The sequence below is a fragment of the Poecilia latipinna genome, unplaced genomic scaffold, assembly GCF_001443285.1.
Source record: "Poecilia latipinna isolate Pla-1442-1.1 unplaced genomic scaffold, P_latipinna-1.0 Scaffold1726, whole genome shotgun sequence".
Lineage (NCBI taxonomy): Eukaryota > Metazoa > Chordata > Actinopteri > Cyprinodontiformes > Poeciliidae > Poecilia > Poecilia latipinna.
In genome coordinates, this window is record NW_015114342.1 from 10,244 (window position 1) to 30,903 (window position 20,660).

The 20,660-nt window shown below is 35.3% G+C and overlaps 2 protein-coding genes across 4 annotated transcripts in view; one reads left to right on the forward strand and one right to left on the reverse strand.

Moving 5' to 3' along the window:
• Positions 1–741: 741 nt before the first annotated feature.
• On the reverse strand, positions 742–11,993 carry LOC106964842 (pannexin-1-like). 2 transcript variants are annotated; one of them, XM_015060578.1, is made up of 9 exons: positions 11,807–11,993; positions 11,424–11,628; positions 10,266–10,465; positions 9,051–9,166; positions 6,811–6,998; positions 5,486–5,764; positions 3,992–4,214; positions 2,378–2,618; positions 742–1,959 (listed from the first exon to the last, which is right to left on the reverse strand). In XM_015060578.1, exons 3-9 carry the CDS (start codon positions 10,444–10,446, stop codon positions 1,877–1,879), a joined length of 1,311 nt encoding a protein of 436 aa, XP_014916064.1. In that variant the 5' UTR covers positions 10,447–10,465; positions 11,424–11,628; positions 11,807–11,993; the 3' UTR covers positions 742–1,876. The 2 variants fall into 2 exon arrangements, with proteins under 2 accessions (XP_014916064.1, XP_014916063.1); XM_015060577.1 differs by lacking the exon at positions 11,424–11,628.
• A 2,038-nt stretch (positions 11,994–14,031) lies between these two features.
• Positions 14,032–20,660, forward strand: part of rsf1a (remodeling and spacing factor 1a) — a 22,405-nt gene continuing 15,776 nt past the window's right edge. For both annotated transcript variants that reach the window (XM_015060567.1, XM_015060568.1), the window contains exons 1-5: positions 14,032–14,299; positions 17,040–17,131; positions 18,040–18,132; positions 18,828–19,164; positions 20,004–20,102. In XM_015060567.1, the coding sequence (XP_014916053.1) occupies positions 14,146–14,299; positions 17,040–17,131; positions 18,040–18,132; positions 18,828–19,164; positions 20,004–20,102 (775 nt within the window). In that variant the 5' untranslated portion in view covers positions 14,032–14,145. The remainder of the gene's footprint in view (positions 14,300–17,039; positions 17,132–18,039; positions 18,133–18,827; positions 19,165–20,003; positions 20,103–20,660) is intronic.

A 20,660-nucleotide genomic window follows, 5' to 3' on the forward strand; every position in this document is an offset into this window, starting at 1 on the left:
TTCTACAAATTAGACAGGTTTCACAACTCGCACACCTTGTTTGAATGAATCAGCCACCAGTGTGGAATAATGTGGTTTGAAAAGTGTTAGAAAACATTAGATTTAGTATGTTTTACAATTAGTAGTGAATCATGTAGACCAGGTTTGAAAAGTGTTTGTGTTGCAGTTTTGGAGCTGGAGAGTTTCTAATGTGGTCTCAATGCAGAAAAAGAACTAAACTTTATTCAAGTTTCACAAATCACACTTGGTTTTAAATACGCTGCAATTGGTGTAAAACAAACTGGATAAAAAGTGTAAGTATGTTAGTTTATAAACAGAATTAAAATGCTCAAGGTGGTGAACAATTAGATGGAATCATCCTTTAGAAAACAGGATTAAGTTGCATTAATCGCGTTTTTAGCGCAGCAGATGAGAACAACCTTAAATTAAAAACACCAGGAGTCAAACATGGTGCCGCGGAGCCTACACCACCGTCTAAACTTGGGTCAAAAGTTGCTGCTAAACCTTGAAAATGTTGAAATAATTGCCAAAAAACAATATTACCAATCCATGTTTTAAACTCAACAGGTTTTCCGAATCAGAAGCCAAGTTCAGCTTCTGATTTTAATTTTAATTTTTTGGCTTAATGCGACTTGTATTTGATCTTTTCATGACAGTCCGAACATCACAGGTCGGATGTTTTTTGAATGCGACCCAGGCCACTTAGTAAACGTAACATAATAAATTAAGCATATCCAAACGTTCAGCTGTAAGAACAGGATTCCATCTTTATTCATCACAAAATAAAAACACCAAAGTTCTGCTTTAATACTACAAAACGCTACAACTACCCCTCTTCACAAAAACACTGTCAACATCAGCCAGAAAACAATTTTCAACAAAAACGTTATCAAGAAGAAAACACTGGATATTAAAGCCATTTCGTGAGCAAAACGGACTCGATATAAAGTAAAAACTGAAGTCAGATGTTTGTTCCTGAGACGACAAAATTAAAATGAGATAAAAATGAACAGACTGTACCTTGTTGAACTGGAAAATCTCTCCCTAATACAAAAGCTTCATGCAGCTGTACCTCTAAAATAATAATATAAAATTTGAGAAAACTATCCACTACTTCAGCAGGAAAAATCAACGTAGAGATTGAAATTATTCTTTTGAAAGTCATGAGCATTAAAAACCTGGGAAAAAAAGCATAAAACAAACATTGTGCAATTCCTATATTAAAGTATCCTGAAATGTGATCGACCATCTCATGAAAACTAAGCGATCCCAAACAGACATAGATGCATCAAGCATGTTCAGTTTTTTTCTGTTTTTGTACCATTTAACAGAAAATCCAGTGAGCAGATTTTACATTCAGTTTCTCCTCAGGGAAATTAGTAACACCGGCATTAGAGGTGAGATGATGCAATCGAAGCCTCAAATTTGTAATGAGAGATTAAATCTGCAGTACAGATTCAAACAATAACTCGGATGAAGCCTGAATAATAATCGTATTCAGGCGCAGCAGCTGTCCTCACAAAAGGAGTCTGTAAACTGTTCAACTCGGACTGAGATGATTTCATTTCAAGCAACATTCTGCAGCTCTGCTGTCAGTGCAGCCCCTCCGACGTCGGCTCGATCGAGGGGAAAAGCTGGAGTCATTTTTGGTTTTGTAGTGATTTTCTTTTTTTTAACCCACTACATCTGAAATACAATCAAAGTTTAAGAAAACAGTGAAATCATGAAATCAAAGCAAACAAGTTTGTCCTTTTTTGTTTGTTTCAGTTTCAAGTGTGTTCAAGAATTAAAGAAAAAGTAAAGTCAGCTCCGTGTTGGTGAATCCAGACATTCAGAGCGTCTTTGTAGATCCATCAGAGTAAAGAGCTCCAGCCAATCACATCACTCGCTGACGAAGAGTCCCGCCCTCTCCAGTTTTGCTTCCTGTCTCATCGATTCCTGGCAGCAATGGACGGAGCTCTGGGAAAAACAAAACAAAAAACAAAACATGATCAAGTCAAAATGACCCACATTCATCACTACTTTAGTCTGGCTGCATATTTATTTATTAAACATCTTTTTATCTTGTTGTTATAATGCCTTTAAAATATTGATCACACATTGATAATAAAGCCATCTCATTATCACCTGTCCAATTTTATCTATCAATTGTTTTTATTTTAAGAAATGCATAAAATGGAAATTGTTTATTCTAAATTTAGCATGTAAAGACAGAAATTAGACTACAACTGTCATTTTAAACTGTTTACAAAAATCTAATCTAAGCACTTATAGATTATAATTGATCAATTATTTGCTATAACTGACTATCATGCTGCGTCAGCAGATTTCCAGTATTCTTATGTCCTAAGCTTGACAGGTCTGATCCAGCGTTCACCTTGCATCTCCGTTTCCGTCTTGGTGTTGTTCGGTCGGCTGACATTGTTTTTTGCAGGTTCGTTGTCGTTGGCGACAGGTCCGGATCCTGAAGCCAAACCTCCGTCCGGTTTGGCTTCAGGTTCCGGGGCTTTCTTCCCATCCACAGTGTCCATCTTCACCAGGCAGAGCGTCTGCAGCAGCCCCACGGTGTCAAAGTTTTCTCCGGCACACTCGCCTCGCTTCTTCAACATCTCCAACACCTGCAGAGGGAAAACAGACGAGTTACAAAAGATGACAAGATTTTAATTAATGAGCAGTTCATACAAGTCGATAATTGATGAGTTGTTTTTTGTTTTAAATATCTTGAATATGGACCAACTCTTGCTTTATCCATAAGTTTCCTCTCAAGCTGTTTTCTCCTATCACTCCATCTCAATCTTTTTTATTTTTAAGCAGTCATTAGGCACAGTGGCAAAACCTAAAACTGCTGCTGCGCAAGTAGGGAGGATGTTGCTAGGTAACCAAAGAGTGAGTGAGTTGCTAGGTAACCAAAGAGTGAGTGAGTTAGCTGATTCCGCCTACCTAGCCATAAGAAATTCAGCAGCTAAAATCTTTCCTCTGCCTACATTGCCCAGAATGCTGTGCAGTTCTGGATCGAGGTTCATTGAAATTATTGAACAGCCTATCGGATGTATTATCTATTGACTGATATTGTTTATCACAATATATTTGGACCCTAGTGAAGTTAAATCCCACTGCTTTCTTCAAATCAAACAAAAACGGTGTCAAAAGTTTGTGGTGCAAAATGTTCATTTGTGCTGCCATCGTGTTAAAGGTAATAAATGTTTCCAGAGGTCAACCTAACAAAATAAAACTTTTTTTTTTCCATAAAAAAACAAAATAAAGTAATATCTTCTAAACAAATGGAAGGGAATACAGTCGACATTTTTGCTGCACAACTGTAGCAGAGTTGAATCAAACACCAATTTTGTTTTAATTTTGTAAATGTGGGTGTCTGATTGACCTCTGACCTCTGTTTTTTTATATTTTTAAAATGACAGTGGCACACAGACCTGTCACAATGACACATTTTGCTGAATGATAAATTGTCCCAGAAATGATTCTAATAATATTGTTGTATTATTGTCGAATAGTATTATTGAAAATGGTGCAGTAATGACAGTTAACACTGGATCTGGAGAATATTTTAAATATTCCACCAATATTTGGTCAACCAAATACAATAAATTAAAAAAAAACAACTGAAATCATAAATGAAATTATGATATATCTGTAGATGAAATTACTGCAGATAATGTTCAATTATATTTTTATTTATCAAGTGATTAATTATTTTATTGTGGCAGGTTTAGTGGCACAAATGAAGGTCTTTGCTGCACAAACATAGAATCAATTTCTTTTGATTTCAAGATGCTGGAGGGGCATCTTCACTGTTACTGATTTAATATTCAGTTTATTTAAATTGTTCCTAAAAACAGCACAGATGTCACTTTATCTAGAAAACCAGAGCTAAAAATGTAAAATGGCTTTAGAGTTTTCCATCTAGTGTTGTTCGCCCGCAGCCCGTCTGACCCAGGGTCTGATCTCTAATCTGTACAGGAAGCAAACACACCTTCATGTACTTGTATGACTTCAGCTCGCTAAGGTTCTCCTCCAGGTAGAGCAGGTACAGAGAGAGGTCGTCCCATTGGCCGCCGGGAGCGGGCAGGACGCTCACGGTGGGAAGCGACTGGTAGGTCTCCAGGAAGAGGGCGTATCCCTGGCAGAAGAGCGGGCGGAGGCTGGCGTATATCACCACCGGGATGAGAGCGATGAACATGGCCAGGTTGACAGCACTGGATACAAACACAGACAATGAAGAAAGACAAAGATTTGGTTATAAACCTGCTGAGGTTCCCAAACTTTTACATTTCATTTGCTTAGCATAAATCCTTCCTCGTTCCTTCTGAGTTTAGTTGGAAAAATTTATCAGGTAATCTGATTTATAAATCTGTCATTTGATTATCAGAATAAGAAAATATGTAATATTTTATATTTATCACAGTAAGTTTTATTTAATCTTCACAGTTCTTGGGTTTCCCTGCTGGGCGGTTCTCTTACAGAAACATTTTCAGTTCATGTTAGTAAAACTTGATGAGCAACGCAGACTGGAAGCCAGGCAGAAAGATTAGCATGGCAAATAACATTTAAATAACGATAATAGCACTTCACAATTGTTGGCTGTGTGTGTGTGTGTGTGTGTGTGTGTGTGTGTGTATGTATATGATGGAAAGCACTCTGAACTTACTTGTTGCTGATACAAACTATTGATTTACATAACTTATTTCAACTTGTATTCTTCAACAATTATTGAAAAACGGACTTTATTTACGCAGTTAACTTAAAATGTATGATTTAAAAATTGATTGGATTACACATTTTTTATTTTTGCATCCACTCTACTTTTGTTATCACACCTTCCCCTTCACAGCATTAAATCGGTAGTTTACTGTTGAGAACTTGATGTTACTCCGCAGCTCAGCTGAATGAAGCGCTATTAAAGTGAAACTTAACTTAAGGAGGCTGCTGAGTTTTTATATTTTAAAACAGAACCACACCGGACTCTGTTTGGACCGTTTCTCTTCCCCGTTCTAGCTTTTCAGTGACCCCGCCATCACCGCCATCTGTGTTCTTCTTCTTAGTTTTATTGGCGGATGGCAAAAAACTTACAGCACCATTGCCGCCACCTAGTGGTATGGAGTGCGGTTTGTGACGATTTATGTAGATATATATCTACATAAATATATATCCATCTCTTTATCTGTATATGTATATACATTCACAACATTTACATCTACTACAAATGATCAAATACTATGAAACAATTTAGTTTTCTTTAAAAATCGAATAACTATTTGTATATGTGCTATCTTTGTTCATCTATGGCTCTGCCTAAGGATGAAGGCGCCCTCTTCTGATTGGAGGCCAAACTACAATACTAAAACCAAGCGGAAATAATCAGTTAATTAACTAATAAACCATTAATTGACACGATTAATTAAAATTAATAATGTCCGTTCACACGTAGTTTTAGCCGTCTGCATCCCTACTGCAGATGCAAAGTTACCTGAGCAGAGAGAAGACTCCCACAGCGATGAGCTTACACTGAACCCTCTCTGGGATGCTGGTGTCGTTGACGAGCAGGCCGACCCGCAGCAGGCAGTCGAACTGGTCAATGATGGAGGCCAGGTGGAGGTAGTAGCCCAGGTAGAGGCAGGCACAGAGCAGCGTGACCAGAGTCAGGCCGCGGCACAGCAGGTAGTAGGACAGCAGCACCCGGGAGCGGCGCTTGGTCATCAGGAACTTCTCCACCAGCGGGTAGTTGAAGCAACCCTCCGTGAGGTCGCTGGCCAGAGAGCGGGGAGAGATTTAAATAAATTATTTACACTGAAAAATACAGCGGGATATTAGGACCGTTGTAGATAAACAAAAAAGCAACACACAAAAAATAAGGAAACAGAAATTTTGAGATTAGTCTCAGAAATGTCCAGAAAAAAAAAAATTGTTTCAAAAATCAAAATTGTTCGACTTTTGAAATTTCCAAGTTTTTCTGAGATTAATTATTTCTGTTAATTTTTCCACTTTTCTAACTCAGAAATGTCTTTTGTTTTAGAGTTTGTTTGTTTTTTGGTGGGAATTTACTCCCTCTTATTAATCTACAATACGCTGATGCAGAAAAACGTTTCATTGTTGTCCTCTGCAGATCATTAACATTTATTACCTTATCTTAAACTCTCACTCACTTCTAAACAATACAATAAATGTTTAGTTTAATGAATCAGTTCTTGTCTGTGGAAGATAAAGTCACAAATATTCACTTAAAGCAGCTTAAAACTGGCAGGTCTCAAGATTTGAGAACTACAAAAGTGATGTAATTTAAAGAATATAACAAGTTATGAATTAATTTTCGACAAGTGGAAGGTTTTTACTAAAAAAAAAACCAACTAACTTGCAAGATACTGAAGATTGTTTCAAGTCAATAATATTGATTAAAAAAGTTCTACTTCCAAATTATTTCACTTATAAGATGGAGAAATCTCTTGTTGAAAGAAATGAAATAATCTTCCAGTGGAACTAGTTCTTTTCATCAATATTAAGGAGTTATTGACATAAACCAAGCTCCTCTATGTTGCTGAAAAGTTATTCGTAAGTTAGTTTTGTCTTATTTGCAAATGTATTAAGATAATTAAACAAGAAACTAGACCAAAAATACTTGTTTTTTCAGTGTAGATGTGTATGCTTTTCACACAGCAAGTATGTTTTTTTTTTTTGCATAGATTTCTAAACAATAGCTTTGTTTAATATTAAATGGTGCAATTTATTACGATTCCTCTTATGTTATAGAGTTAGAAGTAAAGTGTTTTGTAGTGAGGGTGTGATCCCGGAGCGTACCTGTCTGAGGTCTGCAGTCCGGAGGTCGCCAAGCGTTTGGCCAGAGTGACGGCGCGGTTGTAGCACCGATCCAGCTCCTCCATGATGAAGGCGAGGTCCGACTGCAGGAGCGGCGCTGCGGAAAACCTCCAGAACAAGGCGGGGGAGTACATCAGCACCGCCACCAGCAGCAGGATGTAGGGGAAGAACTGGAGAGACGGGGTGAACAGGAAGGGTTAACGGTGACCGGCTTCAGTCGAGCAGAAAGTTTGACCCACAGACGACCCAACCTCATGTCGAGGGGACAGAGGATGGCCTGAAGAGGAAACTGCCAACCGTTGTATTCGGTCGAATTTCCACTAACGGACAATTTTCTAGTTTCATCAGAAGCAGCTTGATGACACATGCTGATCATACGATCCTGAATATTATCACCAAAATTTTTACATTTAATGCTAATGAATGCACTGGGGCTGAGACATTAATCAGATTAATTGATAATTGAATTAACTTTGATCAATTAATCGCTAACTGCAGCATACAGACTCAATAAAAGGTCATTTGCGGCTGTAACAACACACTCAAAGGAGTAATTAAACCAAAACTGTGTGAAAAATTTTACATTTAAGATGGAAAATATGCTCTACCCAGAACTCGACTACCAGCTGGTTTAGCTTCACTCAGCTTAAATTTTATATAAAAAAATAAATCTATGAAGCACCTTTTGCTTAGTTTAATTAGTTGCATAGTTTTTCACATATTAACATTTATTTAGCTGCAGGTTCATTCTTTATTACAAATGATCTGGGGTTCACAAAAGTAACACTGTTTTATTTTAAGCAATAAAATGTTTTGTGTATATTATTTATAATATCCTATAAACAAACAGAAAAATCTGCCATTTTAAAAAAAATTCAGATTAATAACCAAATGAATGAAGAATCTCTCTCTTCACTGAAACTGGAGTAAAGTGTTATTACCTTTTCCTATTTTTTATTTAAATGTTCTGTGGTATTTATTTGAAGTATGAGACACAAACGGGGGAAAAAACGCAGAAAAGGTTTTAAGTTAGGGAATAGCGCTGGACGGCAGCGTCCAGAACCGACAGCCTCCGCTCTACTTTTACATCACAAATCACTCTAAACTGTCTCCTAATGTTAAAAAAAACAAACTTAAATACTGAAGAAATAAACTGGCATTTGTTATAGACTCCAAACGTAAAGCAGTGAGACTAAAGTGCAAACCAGTTAAAAAAAGAAGCTTAGCGTATGAGTAAAATGTAAATTAAAACATTGCATAAACATGTTCAGCCTGAACACGTTTTAATATAAATAGAAATTCCTGATGACACCAGTAAGAACAAACAGGAATGTGAACAGACAGACACACCTCCTGTCTTAATGCATGTTATTAGAAAACTTTTCTGACACACCTGTGAATTAACACAACAAAAGCTGAATGAAGTCACTGCTTTCAGATGTGCAAATTATACAACCTGATGTGAGATCTTATAGTACGAGTAAAATATTCAAACAATTTGAAATGTTTTACATTTTGAAAACCCAAAAACCTCAATGTTTTTATTTGAATTAGAGGATATCAACCCAACTTAGAGCACATTTATTTGAAATGAAATAACTTTTTTTTTAAACCATAAATCTGTAAAATGTTGTGTACAAGTTTGTTGGGAAGAGTTATTTGATTGTGCTATTTGGAAAACACATAATACTGCCCCTTAAAACAAACACTGCTCAAATACAAAATATTACCTAGTATTTTGGTTTAGTTGTTAGTGCAAACATCTTATTACGCTTGAAATAAGACAAAACTAACTTAAAAGTAACTTTTTAGCCAGAAATAGGAGCTTGTTTCAAGTAATTAATTACATAATATTTATTTTTCCAAGAGCACTAGTCCCACTGGCAGATTATTTAACTTACAAGACATTTTCCCCCTACGTGAAATAATCTGCTAGTTGAACTAGAACTAAGTTACAGTTGCATGCAAGTCAGTTTTTTTGTTTTTTTTTTCAAGTGTGCAAAGATATTTCCACAAGAAACTAGACAAAAATACTTGGTAAGATTTTGTTTTTGCTGTGCACAAAAAAAAAACATGCCACACTTTTCAGACTTTTAGTTATGGGCTACTTTTGTTTTGGTCTCTGACATAAACATCCAACCCAATTTAATGGCGCAAGGCTAGATGGAGACATTTTAAACGTGTGTGTGTGTGTGTGTGTGTGTGTGTGTGTGTGTGTTTACCTTGTGCAGCCCCAGAACCAGAGAGTAATTGTGAACAGCCGCCCAGCAGTACGAATCCACATAACCTGCCTGTTTCCAGGAGAAGTTGGTGGGAGAAAAACAACTTATCTGAGTACCTGAAATAAAAAAAAATACAAAAATTTAGACTACATCTCTTGGAAATAAATACACTTAAATATCTACTCCAAAACAAATATCAACATCAGGGGTGGCGATATGGGCCTAGAATTTTATTGTGATATTTTGAGGTAGTAATGATAAAAAAATTATAGTAAAAAAAACAAACAAAACAAACAGCTATTGTTTATTTCTTAGGTAACTGTATGTCTGTGACTGCGTGGCGCATCATCATAGCACCACAAACACAATTATTGTTCTTGAAAATAAAAGTAAAAATTCCAGCTTAAAAAAAGTGATTTATATCACTAAACTGCACACAGTAACTACATTTAATTATACATTCAAATTTACTGGTATTTATTGATGCTTTTATGAAACAAACTGTGGAGAAAACGGCAAAAATAACATTTACAGTAATACCGTTATTTCTTTATTTTTAAATATATTTAACTGAAATTTATTGTGGTAAAAATGAATCAAAATTCTTATAATTTTTTTTAGAAATGATAAACGATACAATAAATGCTCACCCTTAATTGATATCTACGGCTGGACGATAAATCAATAACTGATCACTATAGACACGTGATCAGTATCAATAGAGAATACACTGGAGAGAATATTAAATATATTCACTGAACTCCAATCCAGAACTGCACAGCATTCTGGGAGATGTAGTCAAAAAAAGACAGTTCCTCGGTAGTAACTACTTAACCAATAACTGCTTAAAAATAAGAAATAACAGTGTGAAGTGAAAACTGTGGATGAGTTAAAGTCACACCAACAGTTATCAGTATTTTAAAACAAAAATAAATCAATATCGACTGATATGAAACACTTATATTGTGATATGTTTTCAGCCATATTTATATCAATGTATTCATAAATCTTTACCATTTTTATGCCTAAAAAAATCCTAAAACTCAAAATCAGATTTTTTTTTAAACTATTTGTTACAAGCCGAATGTCATAAAGACACAATTTGTTCCCATTTCTTCAGCTGAATCTAAGACAGATCAGCTGATGATTCTTCATTTTGCCCGACCAGAAGCAGATAATCTGGATTTTTACCGGATTAGCTGTGGTCTGACTCACCAACTGAGACCTCCTGAGCGAAGGCCAGGGAGATGAAGAGGAGGGGCAGCCCCACAGCCACGCAGGTCACCATCTTGTCTGCGGCCAGCTCCGTTCGGATGTTCTGGTACCGAGCCTGGTTTGGCTCCTTCAGCCGAAAGTCGCTGAACACATACTCTGTAGCAACGTGAGCGATGGCCATCTCTCCTCTCTGAATTTATCTGCACAGAAAACATCCAATTCGTCATGATCCAGACGGCTGAACGAATTCCTTCTAGATTTACACTGAATACATCTTATATCTTGGTATACTTGAAATGGGACAAAACTTACAAGCAACTTTTTAGCTTATGCCAAGTCAGTAATTCCTTTATAATGATGTAAAACATTCTAGTCACACTGGCAGATTATTTTACTTATGGGAAAAAATGTACTGCTAAAAATTAATCTGCCGGTTATTAAGTTATTACTCATCATTGACTTGAAATAAGCTCCTACATTCTGATGAAAAGATGTAGGAGCTAATCTAAATAAATTAGTTTTGTCTTATTTAAAGTACACTAAGATATTCACACTAGATATGTGACAAAAATACTTGGTAAGATTTTGTGTTTTTGCAGTGTATTCCTCTTATGTCAGTAGTTAGATAACATGTTAGATAATTGGCAGGTGGAGCATATCAACATTTGTAAAATTCTGTATTTGTTTTCTTAAAGCTTACGCATAGTTCCTAAAATGTTTACACTTTAGGATCATATGTCTGGCTGTGTGTGACTGATAAAGCCACACCGGCCAGTTTCTCACCACAATATTCCTAAAGTTTGGTCTGAATTGTGCAAAAATAAAAGACATCCTGTGTTCATTTTAAAAAGATACAGTCTCAAAACTACAAAAAAAAAATTTTCATACTTTTTATATAGGATTTTATTTTTATGGGTTTCTTACCTGGACCAGTTTCTGTAATAACTGACCTCAGATGGGCAGAAGGTGATAAATGAATGTATGGTTTAAGCACTAAAACTAATTGACAGTTCTCATCAGACATTTATAAATCCATATAAAAATGTGTGATGAAGATAACAGTTTATGCATCTCTATTTTATCCTTCTTTAGACACTAATATCCATAAAAAATATGTTTAATTTGAAGCTATGGTGAAAAACAGGTTTATTTTCTCACCTGCAGCTGTCAGAAGAAAAGAAGGGAGGGCTCCTCCAAGAAAACATAAAAAACCCCAACTATTTAGTCCCAAGAGTGGCCAGTGGTTTCCCTCAATAATATTCCAGTTAAGTAATTTAACGGGGTTAAGTGGTGAAACATGAGTCCAGGCTAAAAACAACCCGTGACTGAAGCATCAACAGGCTGCCTTGTTCACATGAAATGTCTGTAGTAAGAAGCACATTTAAAAAATACATGTAAAATATTATTTCTTTATATATATACTTATAAAAAATAACGTTTTAAGACAAAGGCCTGGTTTGCACGTTGGAACTATACTCACTAATCCAATGTCATACAACTTTGTGATTTAAAAAAAAGAAATTATTTAAAAAAAAACTTACCAATATACTGCGTGTCTTATAATGATTAAATAATCATTGTTGTGGTTTTCAGAAGCCGGTCGCTTCAAAAAGTTAGATTAATTAGTTTTCCAGGACAGAGCAATGTAGCAGCACGGCGCTCTTGAAAAGGAACAACAATAACTTTCGAAATCACCGTCTTCCTGTAAGGCTGCGGACTCCTTCCGCCAGTCTTATACAGCAGCTGCGTTCACGGACACACCGAAAATATCTATTTGACGTCACTATGACGCGTTTAATGCGACTCTGTAATTTATAATTTGAACTACAAATTACAAAAGAATTATTTTTCTTTTACAAGAGAAAAATAAACAAATATTTAATTGATTGATTAATAAAAACAACAACAACAAAAAAACACAATAGTTAAAGCAAAAATGAAAATTATATAATTCATCTAATAATTTTATTTCAATGTTATCTAAGCTAATTTAGAAACCAGGTTTTAACTTGTGAACAAATGTCAACAATAATAACAGTCGATATAATTATTATTAAAACTTATGAATCACTGAAGATTAAGATTCAAGAATAAAAATGACCGACAAAAATTAACTATGCACTAAAATTTTGTGAAGAAATTAATTGATTAAATATAAATTAATTTCTTGATTAAGAGCTGATAATTAAGAAATTATCATTAGCTCTTAACTTTTAGGGTAAGGCAAGGTAATTTTATTTATATAGCACATTTTCAGCGACAAGGCAATTCAAAGTTATAACTATAAAAGCTGCAGAGAAAAGCCTCAAATTAATTCCTTCAAATTCACATCAAGTCAAAGTTTATTTATGTAGCACATTTACAACATCATCTCTGACCAAAGTGCTTTACAACAATCACAACCTCACAGGTAGACAAATGATAAAACAAAGAATAAAATTAAGTTTGGTAAAAAAAAATAAAAAATAAAACTAATAATAATAATAATAATAATAATAATAATAATATGAATAATATGAATAATATGAATAATATGAATACTAATAATATGAATAATATGAATAAAAACCAAGACAAGCTAAATTTCAGCTGCAATGATTTTCCATAAACTCGAATAAATGAAGTACTAATATCCGCCTTTTTAAAATAATTTAACTCGGTAATCATAATTAATTAGTAGTAGAAGCAAAAATTTGGATGTCTTTCTCTGTATTTATATTTCTTACAGTCCCTTAAGGTAGCATCATGTTAGGCAGAGAGACTGCCTGTCCTTAAAACATGCCAACATCTGGCTTTAGAGTTTAACTGGAAATATTCCGTAAATGCATTTTCATGCGCTGTCCACACGTACAACAGGATGTAAAGTGAATCAGTGAACATGTGGGGCCACTAAGTTCCGAGTGGAAATATCTGAGGAATGAAAACCAAAACCATTTTGTTGTTGATGTTAGTCAGTCGCGATGAATTCTGGGCATTCTCGCTGTGCCCTCTGTGGTCCTCCCAAACTTCTCTGAGCCTCAATCAAGTTGGAAAAAAATCACTACGCGATTCCCGGAAGTGTCGAAGTTGGATTTAGAAATAAAGCTCCAAAAAGTACCTCTAATTTGTTACGGTTACTTCAAGAAAAATAAAATAACGGAGTATTGTTTAGAGTTTAAAAGCAGTAACAAAGCCTAAAATTAATGAAGTAATTGTGGTTTTAATTTAAATCAACCAAACATATGTGTTTTTGTGTAAGAAGATAAAAAAATTCAACAATTGATCATTGGATATATTTTCTTAGAACAAAACATTTTAAATTATCATAAAAAATAATCCATGCCCAGTAAATTTCTCCTGATCTGTATACCAATTTTACAATAAGGTTGTTCAGGTTATATTTCATTTCCTGTCATAACTGCTTTATTTTAACGTACATATTTTTGTCGTAGTGGTTCGGAAACTGTGCTTTTTGGTTTTGTAACGATGTTGTTGGATTAGCTCGTTTTGTTAAAAACATTTTACCTTGACAGTTTGCACTTTTTCACAGCAAGAAATCTCAAAACAACAACCACAATAGCGAAACAAGATCAATCCCTTGTTTTGAGTTATCAAATTTTCCCATTTTTATGCCTTCTTTTCTATCATACTTGCTTGATCTTTATTAATTTTTAATTTACTGTTTGATGTAGGTTCGGAAATACTGTTAAATATTATTTTTTATTTTATTTTATCCACCTAGATGGTGTTATTTTGAAAGTACATTCCGGAAGTTCTTTTGATCTCCGTTGTGTAGTTTTACACCGGTAGATCCTCCATTGCCTTTCCATTCATTTCATTCGCGCACAGTCGCATCCGAGTGGCGAACCCTCCCCTCACATTTCTCTCTCCGCCTGGAAAGATGGCTGCTCCGGCGGTGGTGAGAAGCTCCGGCCCGCCGCTTTGCCCGAGCTTCGCGGAGGTATGTTCGTTTCTGGAGCGCTACGGAGCAGCGTTAGACCTCCCTGAGCTGACTTTCCCGCAGATGGAGAGGTATCTGCGTGACACGACGGCAGGTGAGCGCTCGGTAGCGGTTGGCAGAAAGAAGTGGTGGGAAGCTGCGACACTGGAAGGCGAAGGGGCCAGTACCACCACTGGTACCTTCATCATCGTGATGTTGTTGGACTCCGTTGGAAAATGTGGTATTGTCTCTGAACCCGACTGAGCAGCGTCACCGCTGGACCTTTAGCGTTTAACGGGACCGTTATTTACCAGGGATGGCCCGGGTCGAAGCCAGTTTTCCAGGGTAGTCTGACAGTTTTACCCCGAGTTTTGTGAGGTGTCGTTCAGGTTAAACTTTGGGGGGGAAACGGGCACACTAGGGAGCACAACATGTGGCGCCATGTTTTTCTCGGTCCATTTAGTGAGGAGCTGAGGATAATGTTGTCAGAACCGACAGATTGATCTATTAAAGTTGGACTGGGAGCCATGATGCAGCTCCGCCGAGTGACCACACACAGCCAACCGGTTAGCTCCGGAGCCTTGTCAGGTGTAATTTTTCACCGGCCTTGTCTCGCAGGCAGTTGAACCACATGAAAACAACCGTTCCCGGTGTGTTGCGGGGCAACAGCGCACCGCGGTCGGCATTTTATTGTGGCTGTCAGACCCTAAAGAGCCATGTTCGTTCGGAACATTGGATGTTATTTTCTGGAAGAGAGGTAAAGTGGCAGTCAATTTGCGCCTGCGCACTAACCTCTGGCTAGCAAGCTAGCTGGATTTCTGTCGAATATTTGCAAAATGCGTTTTTAGAGGTTTGTAGCTGTTTTACAACACCACAGTTAGTTAGAAAGTCCTTATTAAGAGTCATACATACATGTGGATGTTCGACCTAATAGTTTTGGCTCGTAATCTAAGCTAATAAACTGAGAAATTAGACTACGGGTTAGCGTGTCATTAGAGAAAACTGGAATTTCCTGACATTTTAAATGTTCCGTGACATCCTCACAACAGACCACCCATAGTAGCCTTTTAGTTTTATTTTGTTTAATTCTTTTGTTTTTAAGGAACGTTGTAACATTGTACCTTTTGTTATTATTACTGTCAACGTAAGAATAGTAGATCTATGTATAATAACATTAATCTAAAGACAAATAATACAAATATTTATTCTAAAGAAATCTCAAAATAAACTAAACAACAAAACATGTGATAATAATTTAGTATAACCTGTAATAAGCAAATCAAAAAGCATAAAACAGCTTCACATATGTACATGTGTTTTCACATATGTTTTCCTTATTTTATTTTTCATAATTTCGAAATATTTATATTTTGGACACTGTGAGCGCTTAAAAACCGAAGTCATAATCTTGCACGCATTCTTGTCCAGTAAAAGTTGATTCAGATTCTGATGTATTCTAACCTTTAGAGTGATAATTATGTAAATCAGTGATTCTCAAACATTTCAAATTAAGCACCACATCACTAAACAATGAGGTTTCTAAGTTACCAAACTGTCAAGATGTTTCAAAACAGAACAAAGCAGTATCTGGGCTTATTATTATTATTATTATTATTGTATGTTGTTTTGTCACAAAAGATAGAAACAACAACAACAAACCTTTTATCCATTAATAAACCAGGAGCTCACCTGAAGTCAAATTCATTGTTAGCTTCTGTAATAAATAGTATATTAGCACTTCTGGCAGCTTGTATTTCAGTATATCTCCGCACAATAAATGCATAGATAGCTTTTATATGCAAATATGTTAGTTTAGTAATTGAATGCGTACAAGTTTCCACTTTAGAGTCGGATGAAAAGAAGCTTTAATAGCCACCAGCATTTAATTTTAGGTCTCTGTCTCTTGGTTTGGTGTTTCATTGGGGGGTGTAAATATGCTCCATTGTTTTGTTTCGGCTTTTTTTTTTTTTATCTCTAAATTACAATTATTTTGAGTAATATTTTCTTAGTAAGTAGTCAAAACTTGCTTACAAACCCTCTTCATCATAGATCACTCTGAGTACAATTGAAAGCAGGTAAATACCAGTGGTGGTTCTTGAAAACATTGGATATAAAGTAACAAATCCTGTCCTTATTAGATGTAGCAGTAGACACGGAGCAGCACGTTATTCTAGGATTCTGATAACCTTGAGTAAAAATAACATGGCTTAATAGCATTTAAGAAAGGGGAAAACACATGCTGAAAAATGCTATTAAAACTGATTGATTATTCTTTATTAATTTGTAGACATATAACAAACTGATAATAACTGGTTAGTTAGTGTGGTATCTGCTCAGGATTGTCTGCAGTTTGTCCCGTTAAAGAGAAGCCACTTGTAGCTTACTAACTGTGAAATGATAAGTGGTTTCCACATCAATTCATTTTATTAAAATAGTGCCCAAAAACAATATCATCTTTACAAGACAATCAGATTGTATTAAAATACAGAAATAGGAAATCAGACGAATCCAGTCTCATGAAAAATTAAAAATTTAGATTGCATTCTTTACAATTTGACTAGTTATAAAACATTGCGATCAAATTCTGTCAGTTGCTTTAAAATCTATCTTATAACACCAAAGCAACAGCTTGGAGACACTGAGTTTTCAGCAATCTCTTGTTCTGTGCAAGCTTGTGGTAACAGTGGAAAGAAACAACTCTATTTTAACTCATACTTGCCTCAAATCCTATACTTATATTTTGCTATATTTATTCATAAAATGAAAAAAACAACAACATTTTGTTAGCACTTAGCAGAAGTTTTTTCATGTTCAGCAGATTTTAAGCAGTTTCTTTTCTTGTGTTTGCTTTGCAGTTCCTAAACCGTTGGTGGAGCTCCATGTGAAGCTGCTCAGAAAGCTGGGGAGGTCCGTGACCACCGACCGCTGGGAAAAATACCTGGCTAAGGTAGGAAGATCGCTCATGTGTTTTCATTGAACTCCTTTCTGATGTCACCAGACAGTTTGTGTTAACTGTGTGGGAATCACCGCAAAAGTTACTCTTCTCCAAACTAGATAAAACACAGAAAACAAGATGTACTTTGTATCAGGGCTGCAACTGACAGTTATTTTAGTAATCAAATACTCTGGTGATTACTCAGATAAAAACTTAAAAATACAAACAATTTAATTTATTTATAAAGTAAGAAAATAAACTATTGCCCAAAATACAATAACATCATCCTTTAGTGAATGCTTGACCATTTATAGCAAAGGATGCATCTGCAGCTAATAAACACTTCTGACATCAACATGTGAAAATCTCTTTCTGCTTGACTTAACACCAATGCAGTTTTTTGGGTTAATTATTAATGAGTGGACAGGAAAAGGTGAGATGGGAGATATTTTTATTTTTTACAGAATTTGAACGAGGTGAAATTAAAATTGTGCCTCTTGAGGAGCTTTGGGTAGAAAATATTTACAAAGAAGTTGTTTTTTTTCTTAAATGGAAAATGTACATATTTTTGTATAGTTCCAGTCTAATTATTATCTGATGGTGTTCAGAAAAACTGCCTTTTTCAGACTATTTACTTCAGCTAACTATTAATTTATTACCAAATTAGTTGACAATTATTTCAATAACCGATTAATCACGTTCAATCCGATTAATCGTCTCAGCTCTACTTTTTATTGATATTCAAGAATTGTTCACTTTAAAGAAGTTCTTGTATCTTCCTGAAAAGCTACTTGTAATTTGTAATTTGTCTTATTTCAAGAGTATCAAGATATTTATTTACAGTATAAACTTGATTAAAATACTTGGTGGGATTTTGTGATTCAGTTCAGACATAACTGACTTGTTGTTGTGTTGTTTAGGTTTGCCAGGAGCTGAACAGCACATGGGCCTGGGAGTTGGAGCAGAAAGGTTACCAGGAGATGTCGATGGAGTGCAAGTCGAGCATCCTCAAGGTGAGATGTTTTTACAGTCCTTTAAAGTAGATTATTTTAGTTATCGATTAATCTGTCAATAAATTATCGGTCAGTTATCTTGACGATTAATCAACTAAAATAAATTGCCACATTCTGCTGATTTTTCATTTAGATTTTATTATGCATTAAAAGATTAATATAAGAAATTCATTTCCTTTCTTAAATAAGAAAATAAGTGTTTTGTAGCCTAAAATGCAATAATATAGCATTTTAGTAAACGATTGATCATTTGCTGCAGAGTATGTGTCTGCTGTGAAAAAAACGTGAAAACTAAACATCGATAGCGTGTAGGGCTGATCTGTTGATTATTTTTTAGATTATCCAATGAATAATTGAATAGGAAATTAGATTTTTTTTTACAGAATTCGAACCAAGTTAAGCTAAAACTATCAGAGGAGTTCTGGGTGGGACAGATTTTTTTCATCCTAATTGCAAAATGTACTTATTGTTTGTGCAGTTTTGGTTTAATTGCTGCTTTTCATGGGTTGTTTTTTCTGCAAATTGCCTTATTTTGAGTCTGTACACTTCAGTTAATGATTAAACAGTTACCAAATTAGTTGATTATTATTTGAATAATCAATTAATCGTGATTAATCGTTAAGTCCTACCTTAAAGTCTCAAGTATACATGGTTAAATATGTACCGTATTCTTCCACCTGCTTTTCATCCCTTAGTATCTGTGTGAGTGTCAGTTTGATGACAACCTGAAGTTCAAGATGGTGGTCAACGACGAGGACCCCGAGAAGATGCGTCTGCAGCCCGTCGGTCGGGACCAGCAGGGCCTGATGTACTGGCTCCAGCTGGACCAGGAGCAGAACATCCGGCTCTACACGGAGGAGCAGGACGATCTGGACGGATCCACCTGGAAGTGCATTGTCCGGACCCGGAACGACCTGGCCGAGGCTCTGGAGCTGCTGAAGGCTCAGATTGAGTCCAGTCAGAGTCAGGATCAGGACCAAAACCAGAACCAGGCTGGATCCAGGAGCGCCAGCCCTGCAGAAAGAGTCACGGGTACGACAGGGAAATCAGAGAGTAACTATCCAGACAATAACTCAGTGCTTTAAAGTTTGACGTAAAAATGTGAAAAAAATGCTATAGAAATGTAGTTTAATTGTAAATAAACAGTTTAATAGTTTCACTGTTATGTTTAATCATCTACTAAAAAAGGAAATTTGTTGGATTACAGTTCAAATTAAAACACTCATTACATTAGGGCTCCAGCTAACGATTATTCCAGTAATCAAGCATTTTATTGATTATTCTCATAACTACTTGGATTTAACAAATTGTCACATTCAGAAGATTTTTAACCACTTAATCCTATTTTATGCAATATTAAAAATGCTAATAAACAAGTGATTCAACTCTTTTAGATAAGAAAAGAGAGTTGTCTCCAACAACAGCATTTTTTTAGTGAACATTTGATCATTTGCAGCAAAAATGCACCTGTAGATAAAAAATATGAAAAACTCTGACTTAACATCAATACAGTGTAAAGCTGATCGGCTGGCAATATTTTGAGTTTATTGATTAATTGGATAACAAAAGGTGCTCAATAGGAGATTTAACTTTTTTTTCCAGATAAAACTAAAATTATGCCGTTTATTTTCAGACAAATTAATTTTCCTTTTTAATCTTAAATGTAAATATTTTTGTACAGTTTTGGCTGTAAAAAAGGGAAATGTTCTTATTTTGAGTCTGTATTTCAGTTAATGATTATTGACTTTAATAAATTAGGTGGCGATTATTTCAATTATTGCTTATTGATTAACTTTACTAGATTGTATTAAAATGGCTTAAATCAGATTCAGGTTATGTAATTTGGATATTTTCTGGTTTGTGATCCACAGCGAACGAAGACGATGGAATCAGCAGCGTCAAACTCCCCAAAGCTTCAGAGGAAGAAAATGATAACAAGACGACCAATCCAGTGACAGAAAAGACGCAAGGTTAGCATTTCTTTTTTACTGCTTATGAATAACATTATGTTGTCTTGTCAAAAATCACATTTAAACTCTAAAACTACCAGTGTCAGATTGTTTATCTTTACTTTGCAGTAAAGGTCAGACTCCATCTGAAAATCACAAACTTTAACCAAGTTTTTTTTTGTCTAGTTTGTAGTGAAAATATTTTTGTACACTTGAAATAAGACAAAACTAACTCACAAATAACTTTACAGTGAGATTTAGGAGCTTTTTAAAGTAAATAATATCTTAAAATTTTACTTAGTCCCATTTTATCACATTATAACCTCAAACTTTAAAGTGTTTTATTAGGATTTTATCTGATAAACCAACACAAATTAATACATATTTGTGAACTCTAAGAAAAATTACACATGCTTATAGAAACTCCTATAATCAGCTTCCATTTCCCTGCATGATAAAGCATGATACTGCCACCTCCATGTTTGACCATAGATATGATGTCATTAGCAGGATGTAGTGGCAGCATTTTTCATAATTTAACTCCATCTATCTAAAGAACAAGCTCCTTCTACCAAAATA